Below are 25,263 nucleotides of genomic sequence, written 5' to 3'. Positions count from 1 at the left end.
GGAAAGTGACGTCACTGCCCAGAATTGTTTTTATTTCAAGTGCTAACACAGTGCAACTACGGGCACAAATCGAGCACAAACGAACTGCGCTGGTTTGGAGCGATTTTGGCAACATGGGGTGGAGAGTGACGTCACACGGTCAAAAAAATAATGTTTAATATCTCAAACACCAAACCAGCACAAATGTTCGTTTTTGCGGCACAAATCAGCACAAATGTAGCACAAACGAATGCCATAGTTTTGATGATTATTTATTTTTATGGGGTGCCAACTTCACCGAGCTAATTTACCTGCCTAATGTTGCTTTCTGAGCAAAATATTATGAGAGCATATGAAGAGTTAATTTGCAAAAACAGATAACTCTCTGTCTAATAACAATTTTAAAAAATCATGTTTTTTCATTGTGCATTCCAATTAATCTCAATCAAACTGCAGTTGGGTAATTTTGATAAGGTTAAGAAATAACTAAAAAATACAGCTAACACAATAACACACAATAAAAACATGATAACCTAATAAAAAAATGATTTTTGAAAATAAAATAAAAACGGAGTTATCTGTTTTTGCAAATAAACTCTTCATATATATGTAAATTTATTTAGGTCTAAATTAACGATTTATGTATTTGATTTGCATATAAAATGTTTATCCATTTGGATTGCACAGTTTTAACATAAACTAATTTTAACTTCATATGACATAGTTTTGATGATTATTTATTTTTATGGGGTGCCAACTTCACCGAGCTAATTTACCTGCCTAATGTTGCTTTCTGAGCAAAATATTATGAGAGCATATGAAGAGTTAATTTGCAAAAACAGATAACTCTCTGTCTAATAACAATTTTAAAAAATCATGTTTTTTCATTGTGCATTCCAATTAATCTCAATCAAACTGCAGTTGGGTAATTTTGATAAGGTTAAGAAATAACTAAAAAATACAGCTAACACAATAAAACACAATAAAAACATGATAACCTAATAAAAAAATGATTTTTGAAAATAAAATAAAAACGGAGTTATCTGTTTTTGCAAATAAACTCTTCATATATATGTAAATTTATTTAGGTCTAAATTAACGATTTATGTATTTGATTTGCATATAAAATGTTTATCCATTTGGATTGCACAGTTTTAACATAAACTAATTTTAACTTCATATGATGCATATTTGTCAATAGTACATCAATAAATGTTTTTTCCACTGCTAGCCATTTTAGCCATCTTCATTACCCGAAAAAAATCGGGTGACCAGTGAACAGATTTATGCTGTTTCTAAGCAATTTTAATAAATTTTGAGTACAGAAATCTGACCTGTTTCTTACCTGTGTCATTTATGTATAACTAGCAAATTTGCATCAGATTAAGTTTATGAACGTAATCCAAATGGATGGATATGCAATTTAAGTATCTAAATCTTAAATATAGGCCTAAATATTTTTTGAGCTCATGATGTATATTTTAGACCAGACTGTAATTCTTTCCAGCACCTGTGGTTTGGATTACTCAATATAAATGTGCAATATCTGAGACACACCGAGGCCCAGATATGAACTGTGACTCAGAGTCAGAAGATTCCTAATAAACGTTTTAGTGGTTACCTTTTGCTATCCAATTTTCTAGGTCTTCCATTTCCAGCTCCATCACTGATGGGATATCATCCTCAAACATGGGCCTGGGAACAAAAAAAGGACCAAAATATGCATTTCAGTTCATGTTTATTTTAACATTATTCATTCATAAAAAGCACTTTTTGAACAGATGCATTAAAAAAATAAAAAGTAAATAAGACATGCAGTTACATTAGACTGGATGTTACGAAAATAAAGAACTAAGTGCAATAATTACTGATTATGCTGTGAGTAATTATTCAAAGCACAACTGTAAGAACTGTGTTTATGTGGGCAGTTTATTATGAGGTGGAAGTTATTTTTGTCTGCTGTGGCAGACTTTCCTGTTTAAAGACGAACCAACTAACAATGAGCAGCTTTTGTGGAGCATCATTTATTGCATTACCAATATATGTGAACAGTCTGAACTGCCCAAACACAACAGCCATTAAAAAGATGTATTATTGCAAACATTGGGCCTCATTCATGAGACATTCGTAAATATATGAGTAAATTTACGCTTAAAACGGACCGTCCCGAAAACTCTCCTCCGGATTCACAAAAACTTCGTAAAGGTCAGATTTGATAGTTAAATGTGTGTATGTTAGTGAATTCCAATCATTCGTAAATAGGCGCATAGAGCGCATGCACGCTCATTCACAATTAGCATATTCCCCGCCTATGAATTACAGCTACGCAAATTACGTTATTCTCAGGTTTGGCGAGTTATATTGCACAAATGCATAAGAGACTAATAGGCTATATGCCTAACAATAAATGAAAAAATGAACGTGTGTCCACCAGAGCGTTTTTAGCCAGATGACATAATGCCTGGTGCTCGTCTGAAAACGACCAGCTGCTGGTGCTTGACAGAGCTTTGGAGGCACTGCATTTTTCTGGAGTGACGCGTTGTTTGCTATGATTTGGAATATTCACGGCAGTAACATGTTACGAGTATCTTATTTTGAAGAATATTACTGAACATAAAAATGCAGTAAGCAGCAATATTAACTTCTCCATTGTTGTGTGTTGTACAAGTATGATTGTTGAGCAATGTAGTGTTTGTCCCGCCCCTCCTCCACTGTGATTGGACGGCTGTGTAAAAAGGGACAGTGACGAGCTCTGCGTTTTACCAAAAAAACGCAAAAAAGACAGGGCAAATGAACTCGTTAAATATCATTATAATACATAGTGCATAAAAATACAGTGTCATCAGTTTGTCTAAAAGAATACAGAACGTTTGAATGTTTTATGCACCATTTACACGTGGTGGGGAGCACATTTCTTTCGTACCAACTAACATTTTCAAAATACGAACATTTTCATGAATCCGAACATTTACGTCAGAACGACTTTCTGAATGATTTACACAAAAAAAATCGTTCTGCTCGTGTTTCAATATTTCCACATAGTGAGGTAGATATGTGGGGGCGTGTTAGAATGAGCCGTTTTAGGGGGGTGTGACAGAGTCTTAACTTTGATAAAGAATATCTCTTTGGTTTTGAGACTTTAGTCTTTGCAACTTCAGGGATCTTATCTATGCACAATCCGCTTGTAACACTCCAAAGAGAAAGGAAAACTTGAAATCGCATCATATGACCCCTTTAACGGCACAAATCGAGCACAAACGAACTGCGCTGGTTTGGAGCGATTTTGGCAACATGGGGTGGAGAGTGACGTCACACGGTCAAAAAAATAATGTTTAATATCTCAAACACCAAACCAGCACAAATGTTCGTTTTTGCGGCACAAATCAGCACAAATGTAGCACAAACGAATGCCATAGTTTTGATGATTATTTATTTTTATGGGGTGCCAACTTCACCGAGCTAATTTACCTGCCTAATGTTGCTTTCTGAGCAAAATATTATGAGAGCATATGAAGAGTTAATTTGCAAAAACAGATAACTCTCTGTCTAATAACAATTTTAAAAAATCATGTTTTTTCATTGTGCATTCCAATTAATCTCAATCAAACTGCAGTTGGGTAATTTTGATAAGGTTAAGAAATAACTAAAAAATACAGCTAACACAATAACACACAATAAAAACATGATAACCTAATAAAAAAATGATTTTTGAAAATAAAATAAAAACGGAGTTATCTGTTTTTGCAAATAAACTCTTCATATATATGTAAATTTATTTAGGTCTAAATTAACGATTTATGTATTTGATTTGCATATAAAATGTTTATCCATTTGGATTGCACAGTTTTAACATAAACTAATTTTAACTTCATATGATGCATATTTGTCAATAGTACATCAATAAATGTTTTTTCCACTGCTAGCCATTTTAGCCATCTTCATTACCCGAAAAAAATCGGGTGACCAGTGAACAGATTTATGCTGTTTCTAAGCAATTTTAATAAATTTTGAGTACAGAAATCTGACCTGTTTCTTACCTGTGTCATTTATGTATAACTAGCAAATTTGCATCAGATTAAGTTTATGAACGTAATCCAAATGGATGGATATGCAATTTAAGTATCTAAATCTTAAATATAGGCCTAAATATTTTTTGAGCTCATGATGTATATTTTAGACCAGACTGTAATTCTTTCCAGCACCTGTGGTTTGGATTACTCAATATAAATGTGCAATATCTGAGACACACCGAGGCCCAGATATGAACTGTGACTCAGAGTCAGAAGATTCCTAATAAACGTTTTAGTGGTTACCTTTTGCTATCCAATTTTCTAGGTCTTCCATTTCCAGCTCCATCACTGATGGGATATCATCCTCAAACATGGGCCTGGGAACAAAAAAAGGACCAAAATATGCATTTCAGTTCATGTTTATTTTAATTCATAAAAATCATAAAAAGCACTTTTTGAACAGATGCATTAAAAAAATAAAAAGTAAATAAGACATGCAGACTGGATGTATCCATTCCGGCCTGTTACACAAGAATACTGTGATGGAGACTGTTTTTACTGCTAACACACACGTTTGGCTCTGAACTCACACTGTTTTTCCCCTAGCTATGCACATGGGTGATCTGGGTCATATTTTATCCCAAAATCAAAAGAAAAAGATATTTTTCACTTAGTTTTCACGAAGAAAAAGAAGCCTGTTTTGGGATCATCAATGACATCAAGTCATTGGGCCTCATTCATGAAACATTCGTAAATATAGGAGTAAATTCTGAGTAATTTACGCGTAAAACGGACCTTCCCGAAAACTCTCCTCTGGATTCACAAATACTTCGTAAAGGTCAGATTTGATAGTTAAATGTGTGTATGTTAATGAATTCCAATCATTCGTAAATAGGGCGTGCATGCACGCTCATTCACAATTAGCATATTCCCCGCCTATGAATTACAGCTACGCAAATTACGTTATTCTCAGGTTTGGCGAGTTATATTGCACAAATGCATAAGAGACTAATAGGCTATATGCCTAACAATAAATGAAAAAATGAACGTGTGTCCACCAGAGCGTTTTTAGCCAGATGACATAATGCCTGGTGCTCGTCTGAAAACGACCAGCTGCTGGTGCTTGACAGAGCTTTGGAGGCACTGCATTTTTCTGGAGTGACGCGTTGTTTGCTATGATTTGGAATATTCACGGCAGTAACATGTTACGAGTATCTTATTTTGAAGAATATTACTGAACATAAAAATGCAGTAAGCAGCAATATTAACTTCTCCATTGTTGTGTGTTGTACAAGTATGATTGTTGAGCAATGTAGTGTTTGTCCCGCCCCTCCTCCACTGTGATTGGACGGCTGTGTAAAAAGGGACAGTGACGAGCTCTGCGTTTTACCAAAAAAACGCAAAAAAGACAGGGCAAATGAACTCGTTAAATATCATTATAATACATAGTGCATAAAAATACAGTGTCATCAGTTTGTCTAAAAGAATACAGAACGTTTGAATGTTTTATGCACCATTTACACGTGGTGGGGAGCACATTTCTTTCGTACCAACTAACATTTTCAAAATACGAACATTTTCATGAATCCGAACATTTACGTCAGAACGACTTTCTGAATGATTTACACAAAAAAAATCGTTCTGCTCGTGTTTCATGAATGAGGCCCATTGTGTGTTGTCTTAAATAAATAGTTCACCCAGAAATGAAAATGTACTCATCCTCAGGCCATTAAAAAGTAGAAGGGTTTGTTTATTCATCAGAATTGGAGAGATTTAACATTACATTACTATCTCACAAATGGATCCTCTGCAGTGAATGGGTGCCGTCAGAATGAGTTCAAACAGCTAATATAAGCATTACAATAATACACAGGTAATCTACACAACTCCTCATTAAGATGTTTTTAACACCTGTCTAAAATACAAGTCCTCTATTCATGATATTGCTTTCCCCAGTGAAAAAGTCGTCTTGTCTGAATCAAGAGAAAACTCTGCAAAGATCACCACAAACACCATTTACAAGCCAAACCAGTTCTAAACTAATATGTATATGTAACAAATATTTTAATTGGAGTAAGTGTTATTACGGATTATGGACTGGTATGCCTTGATTGATTTGGTTCTTACAAACTCTTTTCACTTCCAAAGATGTTAATTGACTAGAATTGTGAGGATTACTTTGATGTTTTTAACAGCTGTTTGGACTCTCATTGTGACGGCACCCATTCACTGCAGAGGATCCATTGGTGAGCAAGTGATGTACAGTAATGCAACATTTTCCCAAATTATTTCTGATGAAGAAACAAACTCATCTACATCTTGGATGGCCTGAGTAAATGCATGTGGTGAGTAAATTTCCAGCAAGTTTTGTTTTCGGTGAACTATTCGTTTATTGCAGTACAAGGCTTGTGGATATTGAAACATTCACTGCATTTTTTATTTTTTTTTACTAAATAAATTACTAATAAAAATGCAAATGGAAATATGACTGGAAAGCACAACTTAAAATTATTATAGGAATTGATCAAAATTTAATTGCTAAATTTTTGAAAATAAAAAATGAGGATGTGGTCTTAAATTAATTAACATCCAAAAAACTAGTATTGCAATCATGTAATGCTTAAACATATATGGCCTATGTATATATATGTTTTTACAATATGTTTTTCTGGTTGCATGTTGCAAGGTCTGAAAACATCCATTGCAGGTTGAAAGTGTCTTCCACATGTGATACACACGCAAGCATTTTGCACATCCGGGTTAGCCATATGATCGCTTAAAGGAACTAAGCAACATCTTTACTAAACTACTAAAATGCAGCCAGCACATGTCACTACTTATACATAATAATAGTAACACAACATGCTTTTAAAAACTTGTACCTACATTGGCACCTTTTCATGGTCTTCATGATCCAGATAAGGATCTTCTTTTGTGTCTTATGGAGAAAAATAAAAAAAAGTGAGAAAACATGATAAACATTTCTCATTGCACAGTGTTTTCCTTCATTTATAAGATTTCAGTTTGAGGTGACTTCTAAGGAACTAACTGTAGTGTAAACTGTAAACAATGTAAAGAGAAAGGGAAGAAACGCTTTTTTAGTCTCAGAGTGATGGATGACAAAAACTAAAATGGTCATTTTTTAAGTGTTCGCCTTTTTATTTGTGATTTACCAATGCTGCCCAGTATGTTTCTACTTTGCATCTACTCAGAATTTTTCCTAACATACCCTTCAGGTTTTATTTATGTCTGGATAGTTCCCAGGAAGTGTAAATATTTTTGTCTTTAGATAAATGTGTAAACTGATGTATTGGCTGGTTATTTTGAGTCTGTAAAGTCTATTAGTTTGAATGCAGCATACCAGCAACTTTTATTCTCCACCTGCGGTAGATCATGGCTACACACACGATCACAGCGATGAAGACCAGTGTGAGAACTAGAGGTATGATGATCATGACTGGGTTGAGATCCTCTGTGTCTGCATCTGTATTTGCCTCAGTAGTCGGCTTTGTTTCCTCATTTTTAACTGTTTGGTCAGTGTTTGATTCACTGTTTGGTTGGGAGTCTAAATCTGCAATTGCACAAGATTTAAGTAAACAATGCATTTCCTGAACTAGAAATCACAGTAAAAGTTGATCAGATAAAGTTTAAAATGCTTATTTCAGATTGATGTCAAACATCTGAAAAGGGCCATACATACCCTGGCTCCTCCCATCTCCAGAGCCTGCACCATCCCCCTGATTCTCTTTAAAGCAATAAATAAATGAATAAATAAAATGTAAATAAGCATTTATAATTAAAACATTGTATACATTTTTATGACTGTAAATGAGTTTTTTATGTTCTTTTTTATATACAGATTTTAGGGTTAATAAAGTTAAAGTTTGAACCTCACTTAAAATTTAATACATACTGCTGTAGAACAATATGTGAAAAGATCATTACAAATAAATTTAAACTGCAACTGTTTCTTTTATATTTAACAGTACTTTAATAGAGGGTAGAAAAAAAGAATTTGCTTAGTAGATAGTGTAATAAAACGTTTAGTAGAGAATAGAAAGACTAATATAATATTTAATATTACTGTCTCGGTTATATTAACCACTCGCGATCCAGAAAAAGCATTAGAAAATAACTTTTATAATCCAGGAGAACATAACAGAAGTCAATACAAATCCACATGAAAGTATGCAATGCAAAGGATGCATTTATTCGATCAGTAAAAACAGTAATATTGTTAAGTATTATTACAAGAATGTAACTTTTTTTCTACTTTAATACATTTAAAAATGAAATTTATTCCTGTGATGGCAAAGCTGAATTTTCAGCATCATTACTTCAGTCTTCAGTGTCGCATGATCCTTCAGAAATCATTCTAATATGCTGATTTGATGCTCAAGAAACATTTCTTATTATTTTCAGTGTTGGGCTGCTGATACATTTATTTCAGATTTTTTTTATTTTTTATCTTTGATTACCTTTCAAAAGGACAGCATTTATGTTAAATAAATAATAATAATAATAATAATAATAAAAAAAACTTTTGTAACATTATAAATGTCTTTACTCTCACTTTTGATCAGTTTAATGCATTCTTGATGAATAAAATGATTAATTTATTTAAAAAAAAAAAACTGACTCCAAAGTTTTGAATAGTGTATACATTAAAAATCGATTTTAGTACAAGACAATTATAATATATCTAGGGCTAGGCGATATACCTAAAATTAGATCTCTCGATATCTTTTCAAATCTTGATGATAGTTGATATATATGTTGACATATTTCCATTTGCTTTAGAATAATTTAAACAGGTGGTTATCTTTTGCCCCAATTAAAAAAAATTAAATAATAATAATAATTGATTTTTTTTTCATTCTAAGCACATTCAAAATGTTTTGTGCAAAAACAACTAAAAATGTAGACCTAGTGACCATTTACTTCTTATTATTAAATTAACACTCATGTAAATGAAAAAAAGAGTGCAAAATAGGTATAAAAAGTGCATTCTGACAACTTCCTTAGAGCAACGTAATTCACAAATGACCGTGAATTTAACGGTAAAAGACTGTAAAAATGCTACAGTAAAAACCTGTTAAATGGTTAAAGGTAAATTCCCCTACTATATACGGTGAAAAACTGTATTGGACATTACATGTATTGGGCGTTAATTTTACGGTAGTATACCGTTTTTGGAAGTGAGAAAGATTCAAATTTTTTATTTTTTTTTGTTGAAATAACTGTTTCTTCTTAGTTTTTTCTTATCAGTTTTGTATATTAGGGTTGTGTGTTACACCTAATGTTATTAAATGAATGTTTATTGCATTATTTCAGTTTCATGTGTGTTACCATGATGGTGTTTAGTGTTTGTGTGAATGACACTGTGCCCCTTTCTATATATGTTATTATTTAAAAACTGTTATATGTGACTTTCTCATCACCACCTGCATTTGGTGGTTATCAGTGTATTACAAAGGTACAAAACAGATTTCAGTACTTCAATAGGTTGGTATATTAACATTATATCAGTTAATGAAATTACGGTATTTAACTGTAAATTTAAGTTAAAACCGTAAAACCTAAAACGTTGCTATCGTATTTTTTACGGTAAAATTCCGGCAACCACAGCTGCCGTTTTTTTACTGTAAATTTTATGGATTTTTTTTTTACAGTGTATGTTTTACACCGTTTGGTAAATTATGCAAGCGTTTTACAAGTTTCTAGCTAAAAAGTCTTACAATAGTTTCTGGTTTAGGAGATGCTCTGTGGCATGACGTTTCTACTCGCACTAAAATCTCTTTCAGATGGGGTACTAGTTGCTTAGTACTAGTTGTACTAGAACACATAAGCACTTCTTGGCTAGTTTTGCAGTGAAATTGCATATATATTAAACTTAATTTTCAACAATATTCTGTATTTTAGATTGATTATTGTTATCACGATAATATCGCTAATATTCAATTTATTGCCCAGCATCTACTAATTTCTAACCACCAATTCTTACCTGAGTTTTCTTCTTCACCCACTGCTTCGTAAGTTAATAATACTGTTAAATCTATAAACAGATCAGATTAATGAGTGGAAGTGAGTGCACATATGCTGTTTCTTTAAATCAACAAAAACTGTGGGAGACATAATGTACAAAATATTGCTTCAAACTTAAATTACATTTTAGTTCCATGGCAGAGACCACAAGAAAGTCGATTACAGAAGTCAGTGCTTGGAACATCAGTCATTCAGGACTAAAGCCACTGTCTGACGTCTACATCACATTAAATAAAAATTAGGTGTGCTAAAGCAGATACTCACGGGAGTCTTCAAGGGCAATCTCCTGCTCCGTTTCTTCGTTGTCTTCACATTGAACTGTAATGACATGCAACTAAATTACTTTACTAAAGTAATTTTTTTTGTACTTACACATTTAAGAAGTGACTTTAAAAAAGAACCTTCATCTAGATTTTTATACTGAGGTTTAGTTGAGGCCTGTTTCAGTTCAGAAGAGAACTTCTGTTATCTGAGAATCAGTCTCCAAATGTACCAAAGAGAGATTAGAAACATTACTTGTCATCTTTTTATAATACAGAATAATACTTTCACACGGTTTATTAATATAGGTTTGTTTAATGTTTAATTAATGCTTATTGAACAGTTTAAATTAATGATTCATTTCATATTTATACTGTTAATTATGCATATACATATATAGTATACCACCTTGTTAATTGTTCATTACACGTTATTTAATGTTAATGCTGATTTGTTTAAAATATGTTATGTATATGTAGAAATTAACATTATCCAAGATTAGTAAATGCTGTAAAAGTGTTGTTTATTTCATTTTAGCTATTGAATTAACTAATGTTAATACATAGAACCTCACTGTGGAATGCTACCAAAATCATCTTACTGTAATTTATATGTATACTATTAATTCTATATATTTAAATTGACTGTAAGTCTCTGTAAAGTGTTACTCAACATCTTAAAACATAATTTTCATAACATAATAATGAACATCAAAATTCATATTCAGCTGTAAGAGGTAAAAAGGAGGAAACTAATAATCACTTACGAGGAAATTATTGGCGCAAACCAAGAGAAAGAAACTTTCGTCCTCCCGAGTCAACATTATCATTTGTTCGTCAACAAAGACAAGCTGTTTTGTGTTTTGCATAAAACCAAAAGCAACAAAATGAGTCAAAGAACTAGTTATAATGTAATGTGACCATCCTGTCTTCAACTTTCATCATTGTCCATTGTGGTCAAAAGATATGACAGGTCATTTGAATGTGTTCTAAAAGCACACATCAATTCCAAACGACTCCGCAACTGTTGTGTTGCCTAGGGGTCAATTACAGTGTAAAATGATTTCAAAGAACCATGAAAAAGAGAGCAGATAGGACAGAAGAGAGTTTCTTTAGATGAATGGGGAAAACGGGAAAGAGAGAGATAGGATCCTGCATAGAGAAAAAAAAAGATCTACTACCGTCAGCACCTACCAAGTCCAGTCCAGCTTGCTGTCAATGCCAAAAGCAGGAATAGTATAAGATTCATTTCCCAGAGTCCTCGGTGGAAGCGATGGCCCACTCTTTGGGTAGACAGAGACACAGACTCATTGCATAGTGACTGGTGGCTAACACGCCTTCATGACATCCTGCTTCCTCTTTCAGACCTGATTCACCTACCTTTACGAAAAAAAAAAAAAAACACCACCCTCTCGTTCTCTCCCTCGGATGTGATGCAATCAAGCAGTGAGCTTGTTACCACAAGACAAGCTGTTCCTCAGTTAGCTGTGAAAACACATTCCTGCATATATGGTATGTGACCTAACCAAAAACCAGAGGAAAAAAAGAGAAGTGCAAAAAGAGCTGAGTAAACAGAGGCAGCTTTAAACTCAAAGAATTTAAACAGGCTGAAGTAGGAAGAGAATGTACGTAAAGTGTTTGAGTGTGTACTGCTACAGCTGTCACAGTCAAAACAGTTGTGTACTTTCACAGCACTTAAAAATGTTGATACAAAAATAACTTTTGTTTAAGTGGAGTATGAATATAGATTTTTGCATTAAGAAGCTGATGCTGATGGCACAAATATCTGATCATTATTATGAGACAAAATTGTAAAATAATTGATCTACCTTTCACAAGGGGAGTATAAATATAATATAGAAGAGAAATATTAGATATGTTTGATAAACTATTATCTAACATAAAAATGTTTCTGATGTGTCTAAATGGGTCTAAAATATTTATTTAAAGTTTACTGCAAGAAAATAACAGAATCAAAAAAATAAATAAATCACAGCATTAAATTATAATTTTATTCAAAAATGGTCTAGGGTTTTGGTAGCAGTATTGAAAATATTGCAAAAATTAACCCCATAAGCAAATGTAATGTTTGTAGGCCTATATTACATTTCCATATATGAAATATCTTGTCATATGAGGTAAAAAAAAAAAAAAACTATTAGAAACTGGACCAAAATATGTATGTTTATGTATGTGTAATGCATTTTTGGTTATATACAGTATGTCATGCATATCCATCCTACAACCTGACATGACGACATTACTAAAGTAAACAGACATGTATTTAAAAGAAAATGTCAAAAGCATTTATAAACATACAGATTTTTTTGTTTATATGAAGAGTTCAGATGCAAAAGCCTCTAAGTACGTCTGACGTTTATCTTTAAAATTAGCATTTCTTTCTGGCTACTATCTATAGGTTTCTATGTAAGTACTGGTACTTCTGAATGGGTTAAGGCTGGGATTTAGCACATTTAAAGTGAAAGTACTTGATGAACATATACTATATGTGGAGAGCATTCACTCAGTATCGTTATCTCATTTTTGACCAAGATGGCTTTTAGAGGCTTTTGCATTGGAACTCTTCAATGTTGTTTTTTGTTTCTATAAATAAAATATATATTGTGTACTTGTGTACAAATTTTACTATGGGGATTCTATATCTTCTATATATGTTATGTCTTCTTCTACTCAGAGACTGTAGCCTATATGTAAATATATCGCCTTACAAGTAACATATATGGCAAAGGATTGAGTCATGAACATCCAGAAGGTCTTACCATCGTGGGATTTGTAAATATACACACATTCTGTAAAAGTAACTTCATCTGTTTTGTGCAAGCCTATATCAGAGGGGGCGGTATAACATCAGCATCTACAACCTCCTCTAAAAACGTGCAAACGTAGAGGAGCTAATTCTTTAAATACTTTGGGGGGATTTCTGTTTGTTCCACTTTTACTACTCTTACTGGTAGACCTTCATTCTCTTAAGTCTTAAAATCCTATGTTGTTTTTGCATGGCAACGCAGTCATTAAATGAAGACCATATAATGTAGCTACACTAAATGCTAATACATTTATAAAAAGCTAAATAATGAATATTTTCAGTACTACGCCAAACTAAAGTATAATTGAATATTTTCAGTACTACGCCAAACTAAAGTATAATTTTTGCGAATCTACCACGTCCTAAGATCAGAGAAGAAATGAAGTGCCGCGCATGCGCTCCAGCGCCACGCATGCGCAGTGACATTTCCTCCTCCGCATCTCGCGCCAAACTCAAACATGGTGAGAGAACATGATTTCTGTATTTAATAATTCTGTTACTTCTATTACCGTTTTTAGAGAATGTCGCTTGTATAAAATAACCACACTAAGGTTTGCAGAAATGTGTTAAACAGGTTGAATAATTCTAGATTGTGCTGAGATCTATAACACTCTGCTCTAAACAAATTTGTCAAAAATATTTGTATGTTAACGGGGCTGTGGAGAAAAGTTTACAACATTATTAAATGAAAAGAATCAATTAGTTCACTATTGCAAATAAGATGATGACTGAGCATTCAGATCACTGGAATGTTCTTAACACAAACAATTTAATTTTAAATTAATTTATCAACATGATGACATTACATGATGCCACTCATTACATCTATAAACCTCTGTCCTCAGAATATAATTCAATACTTCATATAGAATAAAATATATAATCAACTTTCAATCTATTTAAAAAAAATAAACATTACTTCTGTGTTCTGACAACAGCATGAGGTAAATAAAAAAAAACGTGTTTGCAACTTGTGCAACCTTTTATTAACACACTCGTGGTTTATGACAGGCAATAAAATCAGGTAATATTAAAGTCAGTCACCCTGAAAGTCCTCTTAAAATATTAGAATTTTGGTATGAAGCAGTCTAATTATCATACAAGAGACAGAAATGTAAAAACAAATAATATAATAAACATAAACAATACAAATAAAAATAAACAAATGTCTAAATAAGTAAATATAAATAAAAAAAGAAAATGAAAGAATAAAAATAAAGAATATAATAAATGGTGAAAAAGTAATACAAAAATAAATTCTAAATTTGATTAAAAATTAATTGCATTTGTTTTACCAAATCATTTTTTTCCTATTTATTTATATTCCTATTACATTAATTAATTAATTAATTACATTTTGGCGGTTCAGTCCTCCATAGATTTGAGCTAAATAATTTTTTGAATCAGTCCATTGAAACAAACAGTCTGAAAGAATATAGCCGAGAATTTTTTGCCACTAGTTCCAATATTTTTTTCTGAAAAACCCTACTGAAGGGTTAATAAAATATAAAAACGCCACGCCTATTTAATAATGACAGCTGAATTAGTTTTATGTTATTTATTTAATACAGAAAAATGCAGAACTGTATTCATCTTATTAATACAAAGGGTTTATCTTTTTTACTCCACAGTCTAAAAAGAAAGGACTTAGCTTGGAAGAGAAAAGAAGTCGTATGATGGAAATATTTTTTGAAACTGTAAGTATGCATGTTTTCAGATTCTTATTCTTATCCATTTAGCTTATGTGTGATTGTGTCCATGTCGGACACAGTAGTCTCTAGTAGTTTGATATTATCTCAAACGTTGTGAAATAAGATTAATTAAGATTATTTTTCCCCTTCCAGAAAGATGTGTGTCAGCTGAAAGACATAGAAAAAATTGCCCCCAAATCCAAAGGAATCAGTAAGTTTTATCAACCTGTAGTGATTTTTAGTTTATGCTCCTGACACAGATACGCCAATGTCACAGATAGAGGGAGCTCTAAGTGACCCTGCACATTTTTTATAGAAGGTATGTAATGGTAATCATCAGAAAACTGAACCTTGCCTGTTTGATTTGGATTGAAAGTTGAGGATTTCCAGACGAGGTGCCAATATGACTAACCTAGTTGTATAAATAGCCAGGAAAGCAGGCCTGTTGACCTGAAATTCAGAAAAGTTCTGCCCTAGAGCTTTATAAGTATCTAATAATGATGCTGAAATGTTTGTCTTGTTGGATGAAATAATAATAATAAAGAAATAAACTGGCATAACCTTTAAAAAAAAACATAATGTGTATCAGCACATACATCTCAGAGCCCTTTAAGACAAGCATCCAGGGTTAAGAAAAAGCGTACAAACAGTAGGGCATTGGCAAGGAGACAAGAAACAGTTTTTAAATGGATTTCAATGGAGGAGAGGCTTCTGTGAGCTGCATAAGCTACTTTTTAAGTAAATGGCTTATTTGCAACAACCTGTCCACTATAAACTCCAGTGTATTTGCCATTTAATAGCTATTTAGGAGGTAAACTATGTTTGGAGTTCACAAAAAAAAATAAAATATTGCGATGGATAATATTCCTTTTATGACTTATTCATTTCTGTTGTACTTATTCATTTCTATGGTATCCGCAAACAGCAGTTGTCAGTCTTAAAACCTCTTTTTTCCATTACAATAAAGAACAGCGAGAAGTGAGAAATCATACAGCCATATTTTATTTTTATACACTCATGTGATGCAAAACAGATTTCGACAAAGCATCATCTATTTTATACAATATTTTGTAATATCAAAACACCACAGACAACCAAATGCTTATTTTTGCAAGGCGTAAAAATGCACGTACAAGATCAGTGAATCTCACATTTTAAGTTGCACTGCAACACTGGCCTGAAAGTGCATGTGACAGTTTTCTCGCACAGTTTTGAAGATATGTTCACTGATATAATGCTTACTAGAGAATTTGTTTAATCTTTTTTTTCAGCTCCCATGTCAGTGAAATAGGTGTTGCAGAGTCTGGTGGATGATAACATGGGGGACACTTGAGGTAGGGTGGGCACCTCTAACTATTACTGGGCGTTTCCCAGTAAAGCCCTGCACGCCCATAAATGCAGATTAGAGGAACTGGAGAGACAAGTGAGGGCATCTCTATTTGTCTGACACTGCATTTCTGATAGTTGACTTGTAAAATAAAACTGTTAGATTTATGGTCAGAAAAGGCAGCTTTGGTTGCCAGAGATTAAACTTAAAAAATACGGTGACAGTGTTTCAGGTTTTATTGGATGGCATATTGATGTCTACATATGCTACAATGTATTTAACTGTATTTCTTTTAAAGGAATAGTTCATTCAAAAATAAACATTATCTGAAAATGTACTCACCCTCAGGCCATCCAACGTGTAGATATGTTTGTTTTTCATCGGAACAGATTTAGAAAAACGTACATCACTTGCTTACCAATGGATCCTCTGCAGTGAATGGGTGCCGTCAGAATGAGTCCAAACAGCTGATAAAAACATCACAATAAATCAACAAGTAATTGGCATGACTCCAGTGCAAAAAGTAACATCTTGTGAAGTAAAAAGATGCATGTTTGTATTAAACATGCATCATTAAGGTTTTTTTTTTTTTTTTTTTTACTTCAAATCATTGCTTCTGGCTGAATTACAAGTCCTCTTTCCATAATGTTGCTTTTTCCTTTGGCACCCATGATAAAGAAACAAATTCATCTACATCTTCTTTGGCCTGAGGGTGAGTAAATTTTCATCAAATTTTTCTTTTTAGGTTGAAGTATTCTTTTTAATATACCCATTTACTTGAACTAACAAAATCTGCTTACCTTAAAATGTATTGATATAATATAACTATAATAATAGAAGATAATAATACAAGAGTTATAATAATGCAAGAGTTGAACAGAACAGATATGCAACACATAACATTACTGTACGTTACTGATAATGAAAACAAGAAGATAAAAAATAAAAAATATAATCATATGTAACGTGTCAAGCAGGGAAATCTAGGAATGTCTTATTATTGTTTTTAACCATAAATTATATTGAAATTCTGTTGAATAATGAAAATAAGTCAATATTATGCCATAAGTATTTTATGATAAATTACATATAATGTGGTGTTGAACCATTTACAGTTTTTCGCCATATTAAGGTAACTTTCAGTTAACCAATAAATGGGTTTTTACCATTTTTTTTTTTATAGTGAATGCTTTAATATCATTCCATTGATGGTTGAATCTTTCTGTTCTGAGGACGAGACAAGAGACTTTGCATAAATGTATTGATTTCTTTTTTTTCTGTGTAGCATGAGGATGGGAATCAGCGCAAAAAAGCCCTTCAGCAAGCAGTTGATAAAGCCAAAGTGGGACGTGAAGTTAATGTGTGTGTTCACTTCTCTCTGAACTACATTACTGTACAGTTCTAATGTCTGTGGGCTCTGTCTGACCATTGCTTTTTTGTGTATTTAGGAGAAGAGATCTCCTGAAGGAGCTCACAGCATTGAAACATCAGAGAGATCAGCTAAAGGCCGAACTGGAGAAGTACAAAGAATGTGATCCAGAGGTGGTGGAAGAGATACGTGAGTAAACCACACAGATTTGTGTGCATAATTCTACTAATTGAAATTAAACTAAAATAAAAATAAATTAAATTATTAAAATAAAAAAACTAATAAAAAGCACAACAAAATTACTAAAAATTAAACTGAAATGAAAATATAAAAATATGAGCAAAACTGTAATTTTATATAAATAATGCTAACATACATAACACTGAAAATCAGCATAGAGGAACTAAGTAGTTCACATTTTACCCTCCAGATGGAGTTTGCACAAAAATATTGATTCTCAGTACTGCATGCTTACATGCAGTTTAAAATAGCTGGTTTGTTTCAGAATGGTTTGCTTTAAGCTGTATGCTGAGCCCAGAGATGCTAAAACCAACATCATAGGTCCCCCCCCCAAGATTACATATAGAGTTGGATGAGGATGGTTGAGTTTTTTCATCATTTTTCATCAATCTAACCGATTGATAAGGTTGGCTAGTGTTTTTCTTTTTTGTAGTTTTAAAAAAGGTAGCGCATATGCACAGATGGACACAAACTTTACTGTCTGGTTAACAGTTCTGGCTAATAAATTATTAGAAACAGCAGTGAAACACATTAAGTCTCCTATAGCAGTAAAGTAAACAGTAAATTAAAAAGTATAGCATTTCCCTTTCTGTTATTAGTATTTTTCATATACCACTGGCATTCAGTATATACACTTTAATATAATTTCAAAAAGTCTTTGAATATTTAATATATATTTAATGCCATGAACTTTGCAACACGTTAGTGAATTAAGCGGTTAGATCATCTGAAGTGTGTACTGTATGTAAAATTAGTTTCAGCTGGTCAAAAGGGCTTGATTTTGATGATTACCAAGTACATTGTTGGTTACTGTGTACTTCCTTTTTTATTCATGTTTTTATCAATTTCTTCGTGCTTGCTCTGCCTTGTCTTAAAAGAGGAAATTCTGATGTTTCTTAATGTTATCAATCTTAAATTGATTTCACAATTGCATCCCTGTGACACTCATAATGTCTAAAAAACATCAGCCCGGGTCTGGTTAGTTCTCCTAAAAGCATGTTCTGTGCTTGTCTACCTTCTATCACGGAGTTGTCTATACTGCACAAATTAATAATAAGAACCCAGTAAGATGTCATTGCTGCATTTAGTTTGTTTTCCATTGCAAAGATCCTCTGTTTGCATTTTTTCTGCTGTGAATTTTTGTAAAGCAGTCATCTGCATTATTCTGACAAGACACCTGGGAGCGAGTAGCACACAATAAAGAATCAACAACTCTGTTCACATAATTCTGCATAATAAGGGAAACATTGCTTACAGCAAGTCTGAAGCCTTACAGTGATTGTTTTGAAATTCACTGTTGAAGGCAGTAAATTTGTACAGAAGTCGTGTTTTGATGACTGTAGTGACAGTGCTTTAGTGTATCAAAAAAATATTTTGAAAGTCAATGACTAATTTGCATGCATTTAGGTATTAGAACATAAACCAATTTCAGTACACAGGTATATACTGAAGTATGTGTCTTGAGTATTTTAAACTAGTTTTGCTGATAAGTATTAAGTCCTTGATTAAACAGGCTGTTGCACGGATTCAACAAGTCAAAGAGTCTGAGATACATGACTTATTTTGACATTGTATGAGTTTGTTCTGTATGAACATATGGTATTAATTGTGGTATTACATTTCAGGTTTTAAAATGTCTATACATTTGATTTGGAAAAAAAAACTGTAGATACCCTGTAACATACAGCTAAAGTTCTACACAAATGTTCAATGCCTTGTTATAATATTCCTGACCTATTGCACATTTCCAGCCAAGTTCAGCTCTGAATGTTCTGTGATCCGCTCCAGACAGTCCTGCGATCAGCCGTGAATAATCATCTCTCTCAGGCGCTGGTGGAGATAATGACTTGCGTCTCTTGAGAGAAAATAATAGTTGTAACCTCTCTGTACATCATCCACCTCGTTCATCACCCCATCCCTGCAGCTCCGTCTCTCTAACAGCCCCTCCAGTTTAAATGCTGTGAAAATGTCAGTAGCCCCTGCTGAAATACTTGATGCTTTTTCTGCCTCTTGGGATTTGTTGTTATGTCTATATTTTAATCACTTTTAGAATTGGCTTACAGACGGTCAGAACTATTGCGTCTCCCTGAGGTACTATGTTCTGAAATATGTTTAACAGAAAAGCACAGAGCACCATTCTCACACAATTCTGAGTCAACAGACAAAACATTTGTATATATATTCGGCGCAGGGATCATGATCCCCATTTAGAATTTGTGCACTGGTGCTAGTAACATTGAAAGGAGATTTCTCTTGTGTCTTGGTGTGTTAGTAATGGCTAAGGCAGTTGTACACTTTAAAGGTTGATCTTTAATAATTTAGTCATAGCTTGCTTTTTGTTGTGCTGCTATAGGATGTACAAAAACTGCACACATGACAAATAAATAAATTAGTGCGTGTTTTTTATAACACCAGTAAATTACACTTACCTTATTTGACAGCTCGGTGGAATGCTTGATTCTGATTGGTCATTTGCAGCATTTAGGGGTCAGAAATTAATGAATAATTATTGCAGTCAAGGACAGCACTGTATAACTGCAGGAAACAGATCCTATATTGCTATATACACTACCATCCAAAAGTCTGGGGTTGGTACGATTTTTTTAACATTTTTGAAAAGTCTTTTAAACTCATACTGATTATAAAAATACAGAGCAGTATTGTGAAATGTTTTCTACTGGAATATTTTTTTAAAATGTGATTTATTCCTGTGATAGCAAGGTTGAATTTTTAGTATCATTGCTCCAATCTTCATTGTCACATGATCTTTCTGAAATCATTCAAATATGCTGATTTGGTGCTCAAGAAATATTTCTTATTATCAAAGTTTAAAGGGGTCATATGATGCTATGTGGGGGCGTGTTAGAACGAGCCGTTTTAGGGGTGTGTGGCAGAGTCTTAACTTTGATAAAGAATATCTCTTTGGTTTTGAGACTTTAGTCTTTGCAACTTCAGGGATCTTATCTATTCACGAACAGCTTGTAACACTCCAAAGAGAAAGGAAAACTTGAAATCGCATCATATGACCCCTTTAAAATAGTTTTTTTTTTTAGGATTTTTAAATCCACATTAGGTAAAAAAAACAGCATTTATTTGAAATGGAACATTTTTGTAACAAGTCTTTAATGTCATATCAATTTAGTGCATTCTTACTGAATAAAAGTATTAATTGGAAAAAAAATACTGACTGCAAACTTTTTAGCAATAGTGTAGCTGTGCTCATGTTCTGTCTTTCCACAGTCTTTATAATTATGCTAATAATTCTAATATACTTCATTATTATCTCAGTTCATTTAAATAGTTTCATAATTCAAAATAAGTTTCATAATAAATAGTCATTATCATAAAATAAGCACCACTCGGGCTGATTGTTATTCAAATCTGAGATTTTGAATGTCTTTGGACATTCAGCAATCTGTTCCCCCCCCCCCACAAATGTTCAGTAACTCAAAACTCATCAATATTTCATGTCCATGTATTTATTTATTTGTCAAGTAGCGACATATTAAGCTGAGAATGCTCAGTCAGACATTATCGCAAAATAAACTCCATCAGGGTGCTGATCACCCTGTCAAGGTTTAAATTAGTCCTCACTTATGTATTAATAGTAACTGCATTGGAAAAGAGACTTCACAGTCCTGTGTATTCAAGGGAAACCTAATTTATCTGGAAGGTTTAATTTTTTTTCTGCTTTAGTGAGTGAGGGCTCAATGCCAGTTATTACAGGGTTGCTGGTATGAGTCCCAGTTGGGACACCCATGGGAAGTTGAGTCAGTACCAGAGGGCTGCTGATATCATGCCTTGAGCAGTACACTTAACCCTGATTACCTCTGGGGTCTTAAACATGGCAGTGCTGTCATCACACTTTGTGGATGTGCTAATAAAAGCTAATTTATCAGTGCCATTCACTGAATAAGAAGCATTATATTCAGATTATAAATCCTAAACTACACTTTACTTTAAAAAAAGAAAATGCATGAGGTCACTTAATATAATCAATATATCAATATAAAATACAATAATCAATCAATCAATCAAATAGATTTGGTGCGCTATATGGTTTTCATTCATTAAAACAACTTTTTTATAATGTAAGTTGACAAATTTGATCATTTGACCGAACTGGTTGTGGTGTATGGTTTTGATTTACTAAAATAACCCGGCTCATAAGATTTATTAGTTTGGGAATAAGTCTGGACTGGTTGCACTCTGTTTTGGATTCGCTACAATAAACTGACTCTTAAGAGTCAACACTGGTCGCTGTATGTTTTACTGTTAATATTCAATAGCAGTGATGCAGTTCAGCTGAATAATAGTGCAGTGAAGCTTTTCACACTTTGCTTAACTCCGGGTTATTGTCATACTTAACCCTGCTTTTAACCCCGGGTAGAGAAACGGGTTTAGAAGCTGGATTAGCACTACTTTTTAACTGGGGTTCTGAAACACTGCGTTGTTAAGCTTGCATTGTGGTGCCAAACTTGTGCGATGTGAAATGATGCAGTGTTAGAATGTTACGGCTAGATGCCTATTGCCTAGCAACAAACTCTCAAGTCGTGTGCCTCATATTCACATGCTTTGAACAGTAACAGAAACACTGTGTGTTGCATAAACAGTCAACAGTTCCAGCGTTTGAGGGGAAAAATGGAACATGGTACCCAGGATTCTGTTTACCCAGGGTTTCAAGTGTAAAAAGCCATTCAGAGTATTATATTTAAAAAGTATATATAAAAGTACATGCAGATGTACTTTTTTAGAACTTTAAATGGATGGGTTGATTATGGATTCTTTTTTCAAGAATGGAACTGGTTCTTATTGTTGGTCCCCAACCAAGTGTTTTTGTCTATGGAAAAGGTTAATTCTTTCCCCAGAGTTGTGTCTTTGGAGAGCACTTTATTTAACCACTGCCCAAAATTATTTCCATTCACCACCTGACCTGTTCTATTGCCCTGGAGCTCTGCAGTGTCTTGCATCTGCTCCTGTCAGGTCAGTATGAACAGAGAGAACACAAGTCATTAAGATTACAGATTGATCTGCCTTTTCCCAGATTGGATTTGATCCAAAGCCTTGAAATGACTTTTGAGTGTTTGTAATCTAGCTCTGAAATTGAAGTGGTCTGGGCAGCACATGCAGTATGATGGATTATATATCAGAGTGGGTCTGCTAACTGTCTTAGAAGAAAATCTGTAGACTTTATGGGAGACTAGCTAGCGTGACGTACAACCGTCTGTAGGGCTTTGAGTGGTTCAGTTTTACAAATACATAGAATCTGCAAAGTTGAGTCCAATTCGAGATGTTGTCAATGTGCCAGTCTTGTCAACAAAATAACTTTTTTTATTTTTGTTTGTTTTTGTTTATGATCATTAAGATGAGACAAAAGAGCATGTTGAGATGATAACTAAAAAGTATTAAGTAAACAGTTGCAGAAAATATGTCTGTTTTTTGAAAAAGAAAAATCTAGAAAGAATATAATATATATAATATAAGAATATCGTAGGGCGGATTTCAAATCTTCAATACTTATCTTGCTGGATCTGTCCGCTGCTTTTGACACGGTTAACCACCAGATCGTCCTGTCAACCCTATTGGCAAAGGGCATCTCAGGAACCACATTCCAGTGGTTTGAGTCTTACCTCTCAGATAGGTCCTTCAAGATATCTTGGAGAGGTGAGGTGTCCAAGTCACAACATCTAACTACTGGGGTGCCTCAGTGCTCAGTTCTTGGACCACTTCTCTTCTCTGTCTACATGGCATCACTAGGTTCTGTCATTCAGAAACATGGCTTTTCATATCACTGCTATGCTTATGACACTCAACTAAATTACCGCCAACGCTTGCATTCTCGTTCAAACTCATGTGTCGGGACAATAAGACTGTCTGAAGGGCGAGCGTAAAAGAAGCTCGGGATAGTTGACGGAACTGTCGAGCGCTTGTGAGAAGTTTTCAGCACGTAGTGACGTGCACACATCCAAAGCGCACACATACAAGACAGCCGCATCGACAGCGCGCTAATACTTGAGCTCTCTTCCGCTTTTTTGTGCATGAATGAACAAATACAGACCAAATTACATCAACATGTGCGCCTTGGCGAATATCCTAGTAAACAGTCGTTTAGGAGGACTATATCTTAGCGTAAACATTTGAGTCTTTTAGATCTACCTGAAAAACCTGAAAAGCACTGTTTATTTAATTTGTGTCTTTGTTATATTGTATGTATTTTGTGCTATTGCTTGTAATTTGGTTATCTGTAGAAAAGGTTTTTAGCATTGAGCCCATAGTAGCAGCCAAAAAAAGTCACAAATAAAGTTTTAAAGGGGTGGTTGATTGCGATTTCACTTTTTTAACGTTAGTTAGTTGCGGCGCCGAAAGTTCAATGCAAACGGAGATGTCGTCTTTTAAAATTCTGGCAGTTTAATGCCTACAAAAACGGATGGTAGGGACTACAAGAAGTTACTTCCCGGGTTCGTGACGTAACAAACCCAGATAATCCCCGCCCTCGGGAAAAGGCAGCAAAGTGGGCGAGGCCATGCTGCGCTGCTTTAGAGAAGAGAAAGAGAAAACTAGAGGTGCACGTAAAAATCTATTCATATATGAATCGCGATTCTGTCTTCTAACGATTCTAATGGATTCACAAGTTTCAAAATTCCTCGCGTCCCCTGCTCTGCACACGCTCTTTCTCTCTCTCTCTCACCTGCTGATGAAGATCTTCAGGAACAGGACTGCTAGTTGCCAAAAACATTTCTCATTTTAACTTGAAGTACTAAAACTAATACTAAATAAACTAAAACTAATAAATCAAAAGTTATAAATACTATAAAGACACATTTAAGAAAAAACGAATAAAAATGACAAACACAACATAATTACAATAACTAAAACTTTAAAAGTGAAAGCAGAATATATATCTATCTCTATCTATGCAGTTTTAGCGCAAATACTGAACTTGTGAGACATCATGATATATTAAAGGGGTGGTCGAAAATTACGACATTGAAAGTTCAATGCAAATTGATATATTGTCTTTTAAAATTATGGCAGTTTAATGCCATACAAAAACGGCTCATATTCAGATCAGCTCCAACAATGAACTGTTCCAACAAATATTGTTCTCATAGCTACAAGAGTTAAACACGGACGTGCACACGGTTGCCGTGGATAGCGAGCAATACTTGCTGGCAACCACTTCTTACTGTTACAAAATAAACAATTACTTTACAAAAATGCTACAACGTACAAGCAGAATGTATTCTGCTTTATTAAAGCTTTAATCAGGATAAAACCATATATTAGAAGCTTACATAAGCAGTAGCATTTACAAATAACAGCGTATCTAAAAGTATGAGAGAACAACAAACAAAAAATATAGGCTTACCATTAAAAGCCGTGCTTGCACAGGTTCTGCACGATCATCTTCAATAATATCCTCTGCTTCTCAATCGGGCTCAATCTGATAAGCAATATTAACGACACCTTTGTTTACAATACAACCGGAGCACATGCGCTGAGGTGAGGGGGCGG

The 25,263-nt window shown here is 33.7% G+C and overlaps 1 protein-coding gene and 1 pseudogene across 2 annotated transcripts; one reads left to right on the top strand and one right to left on the bottom strand.

Annotated features, from left to right (window-relative positions):
* Positions 1-4,125: 4,125 nt before the first annotated feature.
* On the bottom strand, positions 4,126-11,662 carry LOC107695882 (transmembrane protein 154-like). Of its 2 annotated transcripts, none has more exons than XM_016495968.1 (7): positions 11,489-11,662; positions 10,299-10,352; positions 9,994-10,044; positions 7,690-7,734; positions 7,351-7,560; positions 6,876-6,927; positions 4,126-4,366 (listed from the first exon to the last, which is right to left on the bottom strand). In XM_016495968.1, the coding sequence occupies exons 1-7, from the start codon at positions 11,541-11,543 to the stop codon at positions 4,282-4,284; spliced, it is 552 nt and encodes a 183-aa protein (XP_016351454.1). In that variant the 5' UTR covers positions 11,544-11,662; the 3' UTR covers positions 4,126-4,281. The 2 variants fall into 2 exon arrangements, with proteins under 2 accessions (XP_016351454.1, XP_016351464.1); XM_016495978.1 differs by having other exon boundaries at positions 9,994-10,035.
* Positions 11,663-13,551: 1,889 nt separating this feature from the next.
* LOC107695874 (meiotic nuclear division protein 1 homolog) overlaps positions 13,552-25,263 on the top strand; it is a 19,221-nt pseudogene continuing 7,509 nt past the window's right edge.

This window comes from Sinocyclocheilus anshuiensis, unplaced genomic scaffold (genome assembly GCF_001515605.1).
Source record: "Sinocyclocheilus anshuiensis isolate Anshui unplaced genomic scaffold, SAMN03320099.WGS_v1.1 scaffold517, whole genome shotgun sequence".
Lineage (NCBI taxonomy): Eukaryota > Metazoa > Chordata > Actinopteri > Cypriniformes > Cyprinidae > Sinocyclocheilus > Sinocyclocheilus anshuiensis.
The sequence above is the reverse complement of the archived record's forward strand: the minus strand, read 5'-3'. Positions and strand labels throughout refer to the sequence as shown.

Coding starts and splice junctions, on each gene's coding strand:
- LOC107695882 (XM_016495968.1), bottom strand. CDS start 11,543: ATGAATCTTATACTATTCCTGCTTTTGGCATTGACAGCAAGCTGGACT. Junction 6,928..7,350: donor GTGGAGAATAAAAGTTGCTG/GTATGCTGCATT, acceptor TTTCTCCATAAG/ACACAAAAGAAGATCCTTAT. Junction 4,367..6,875: donor GACCATGAAAAGGTGCCAAT/GTAGGTACAAGT, acceptor TTTTGTTCCCAG/GCCCATGTTTGAGGATGATA.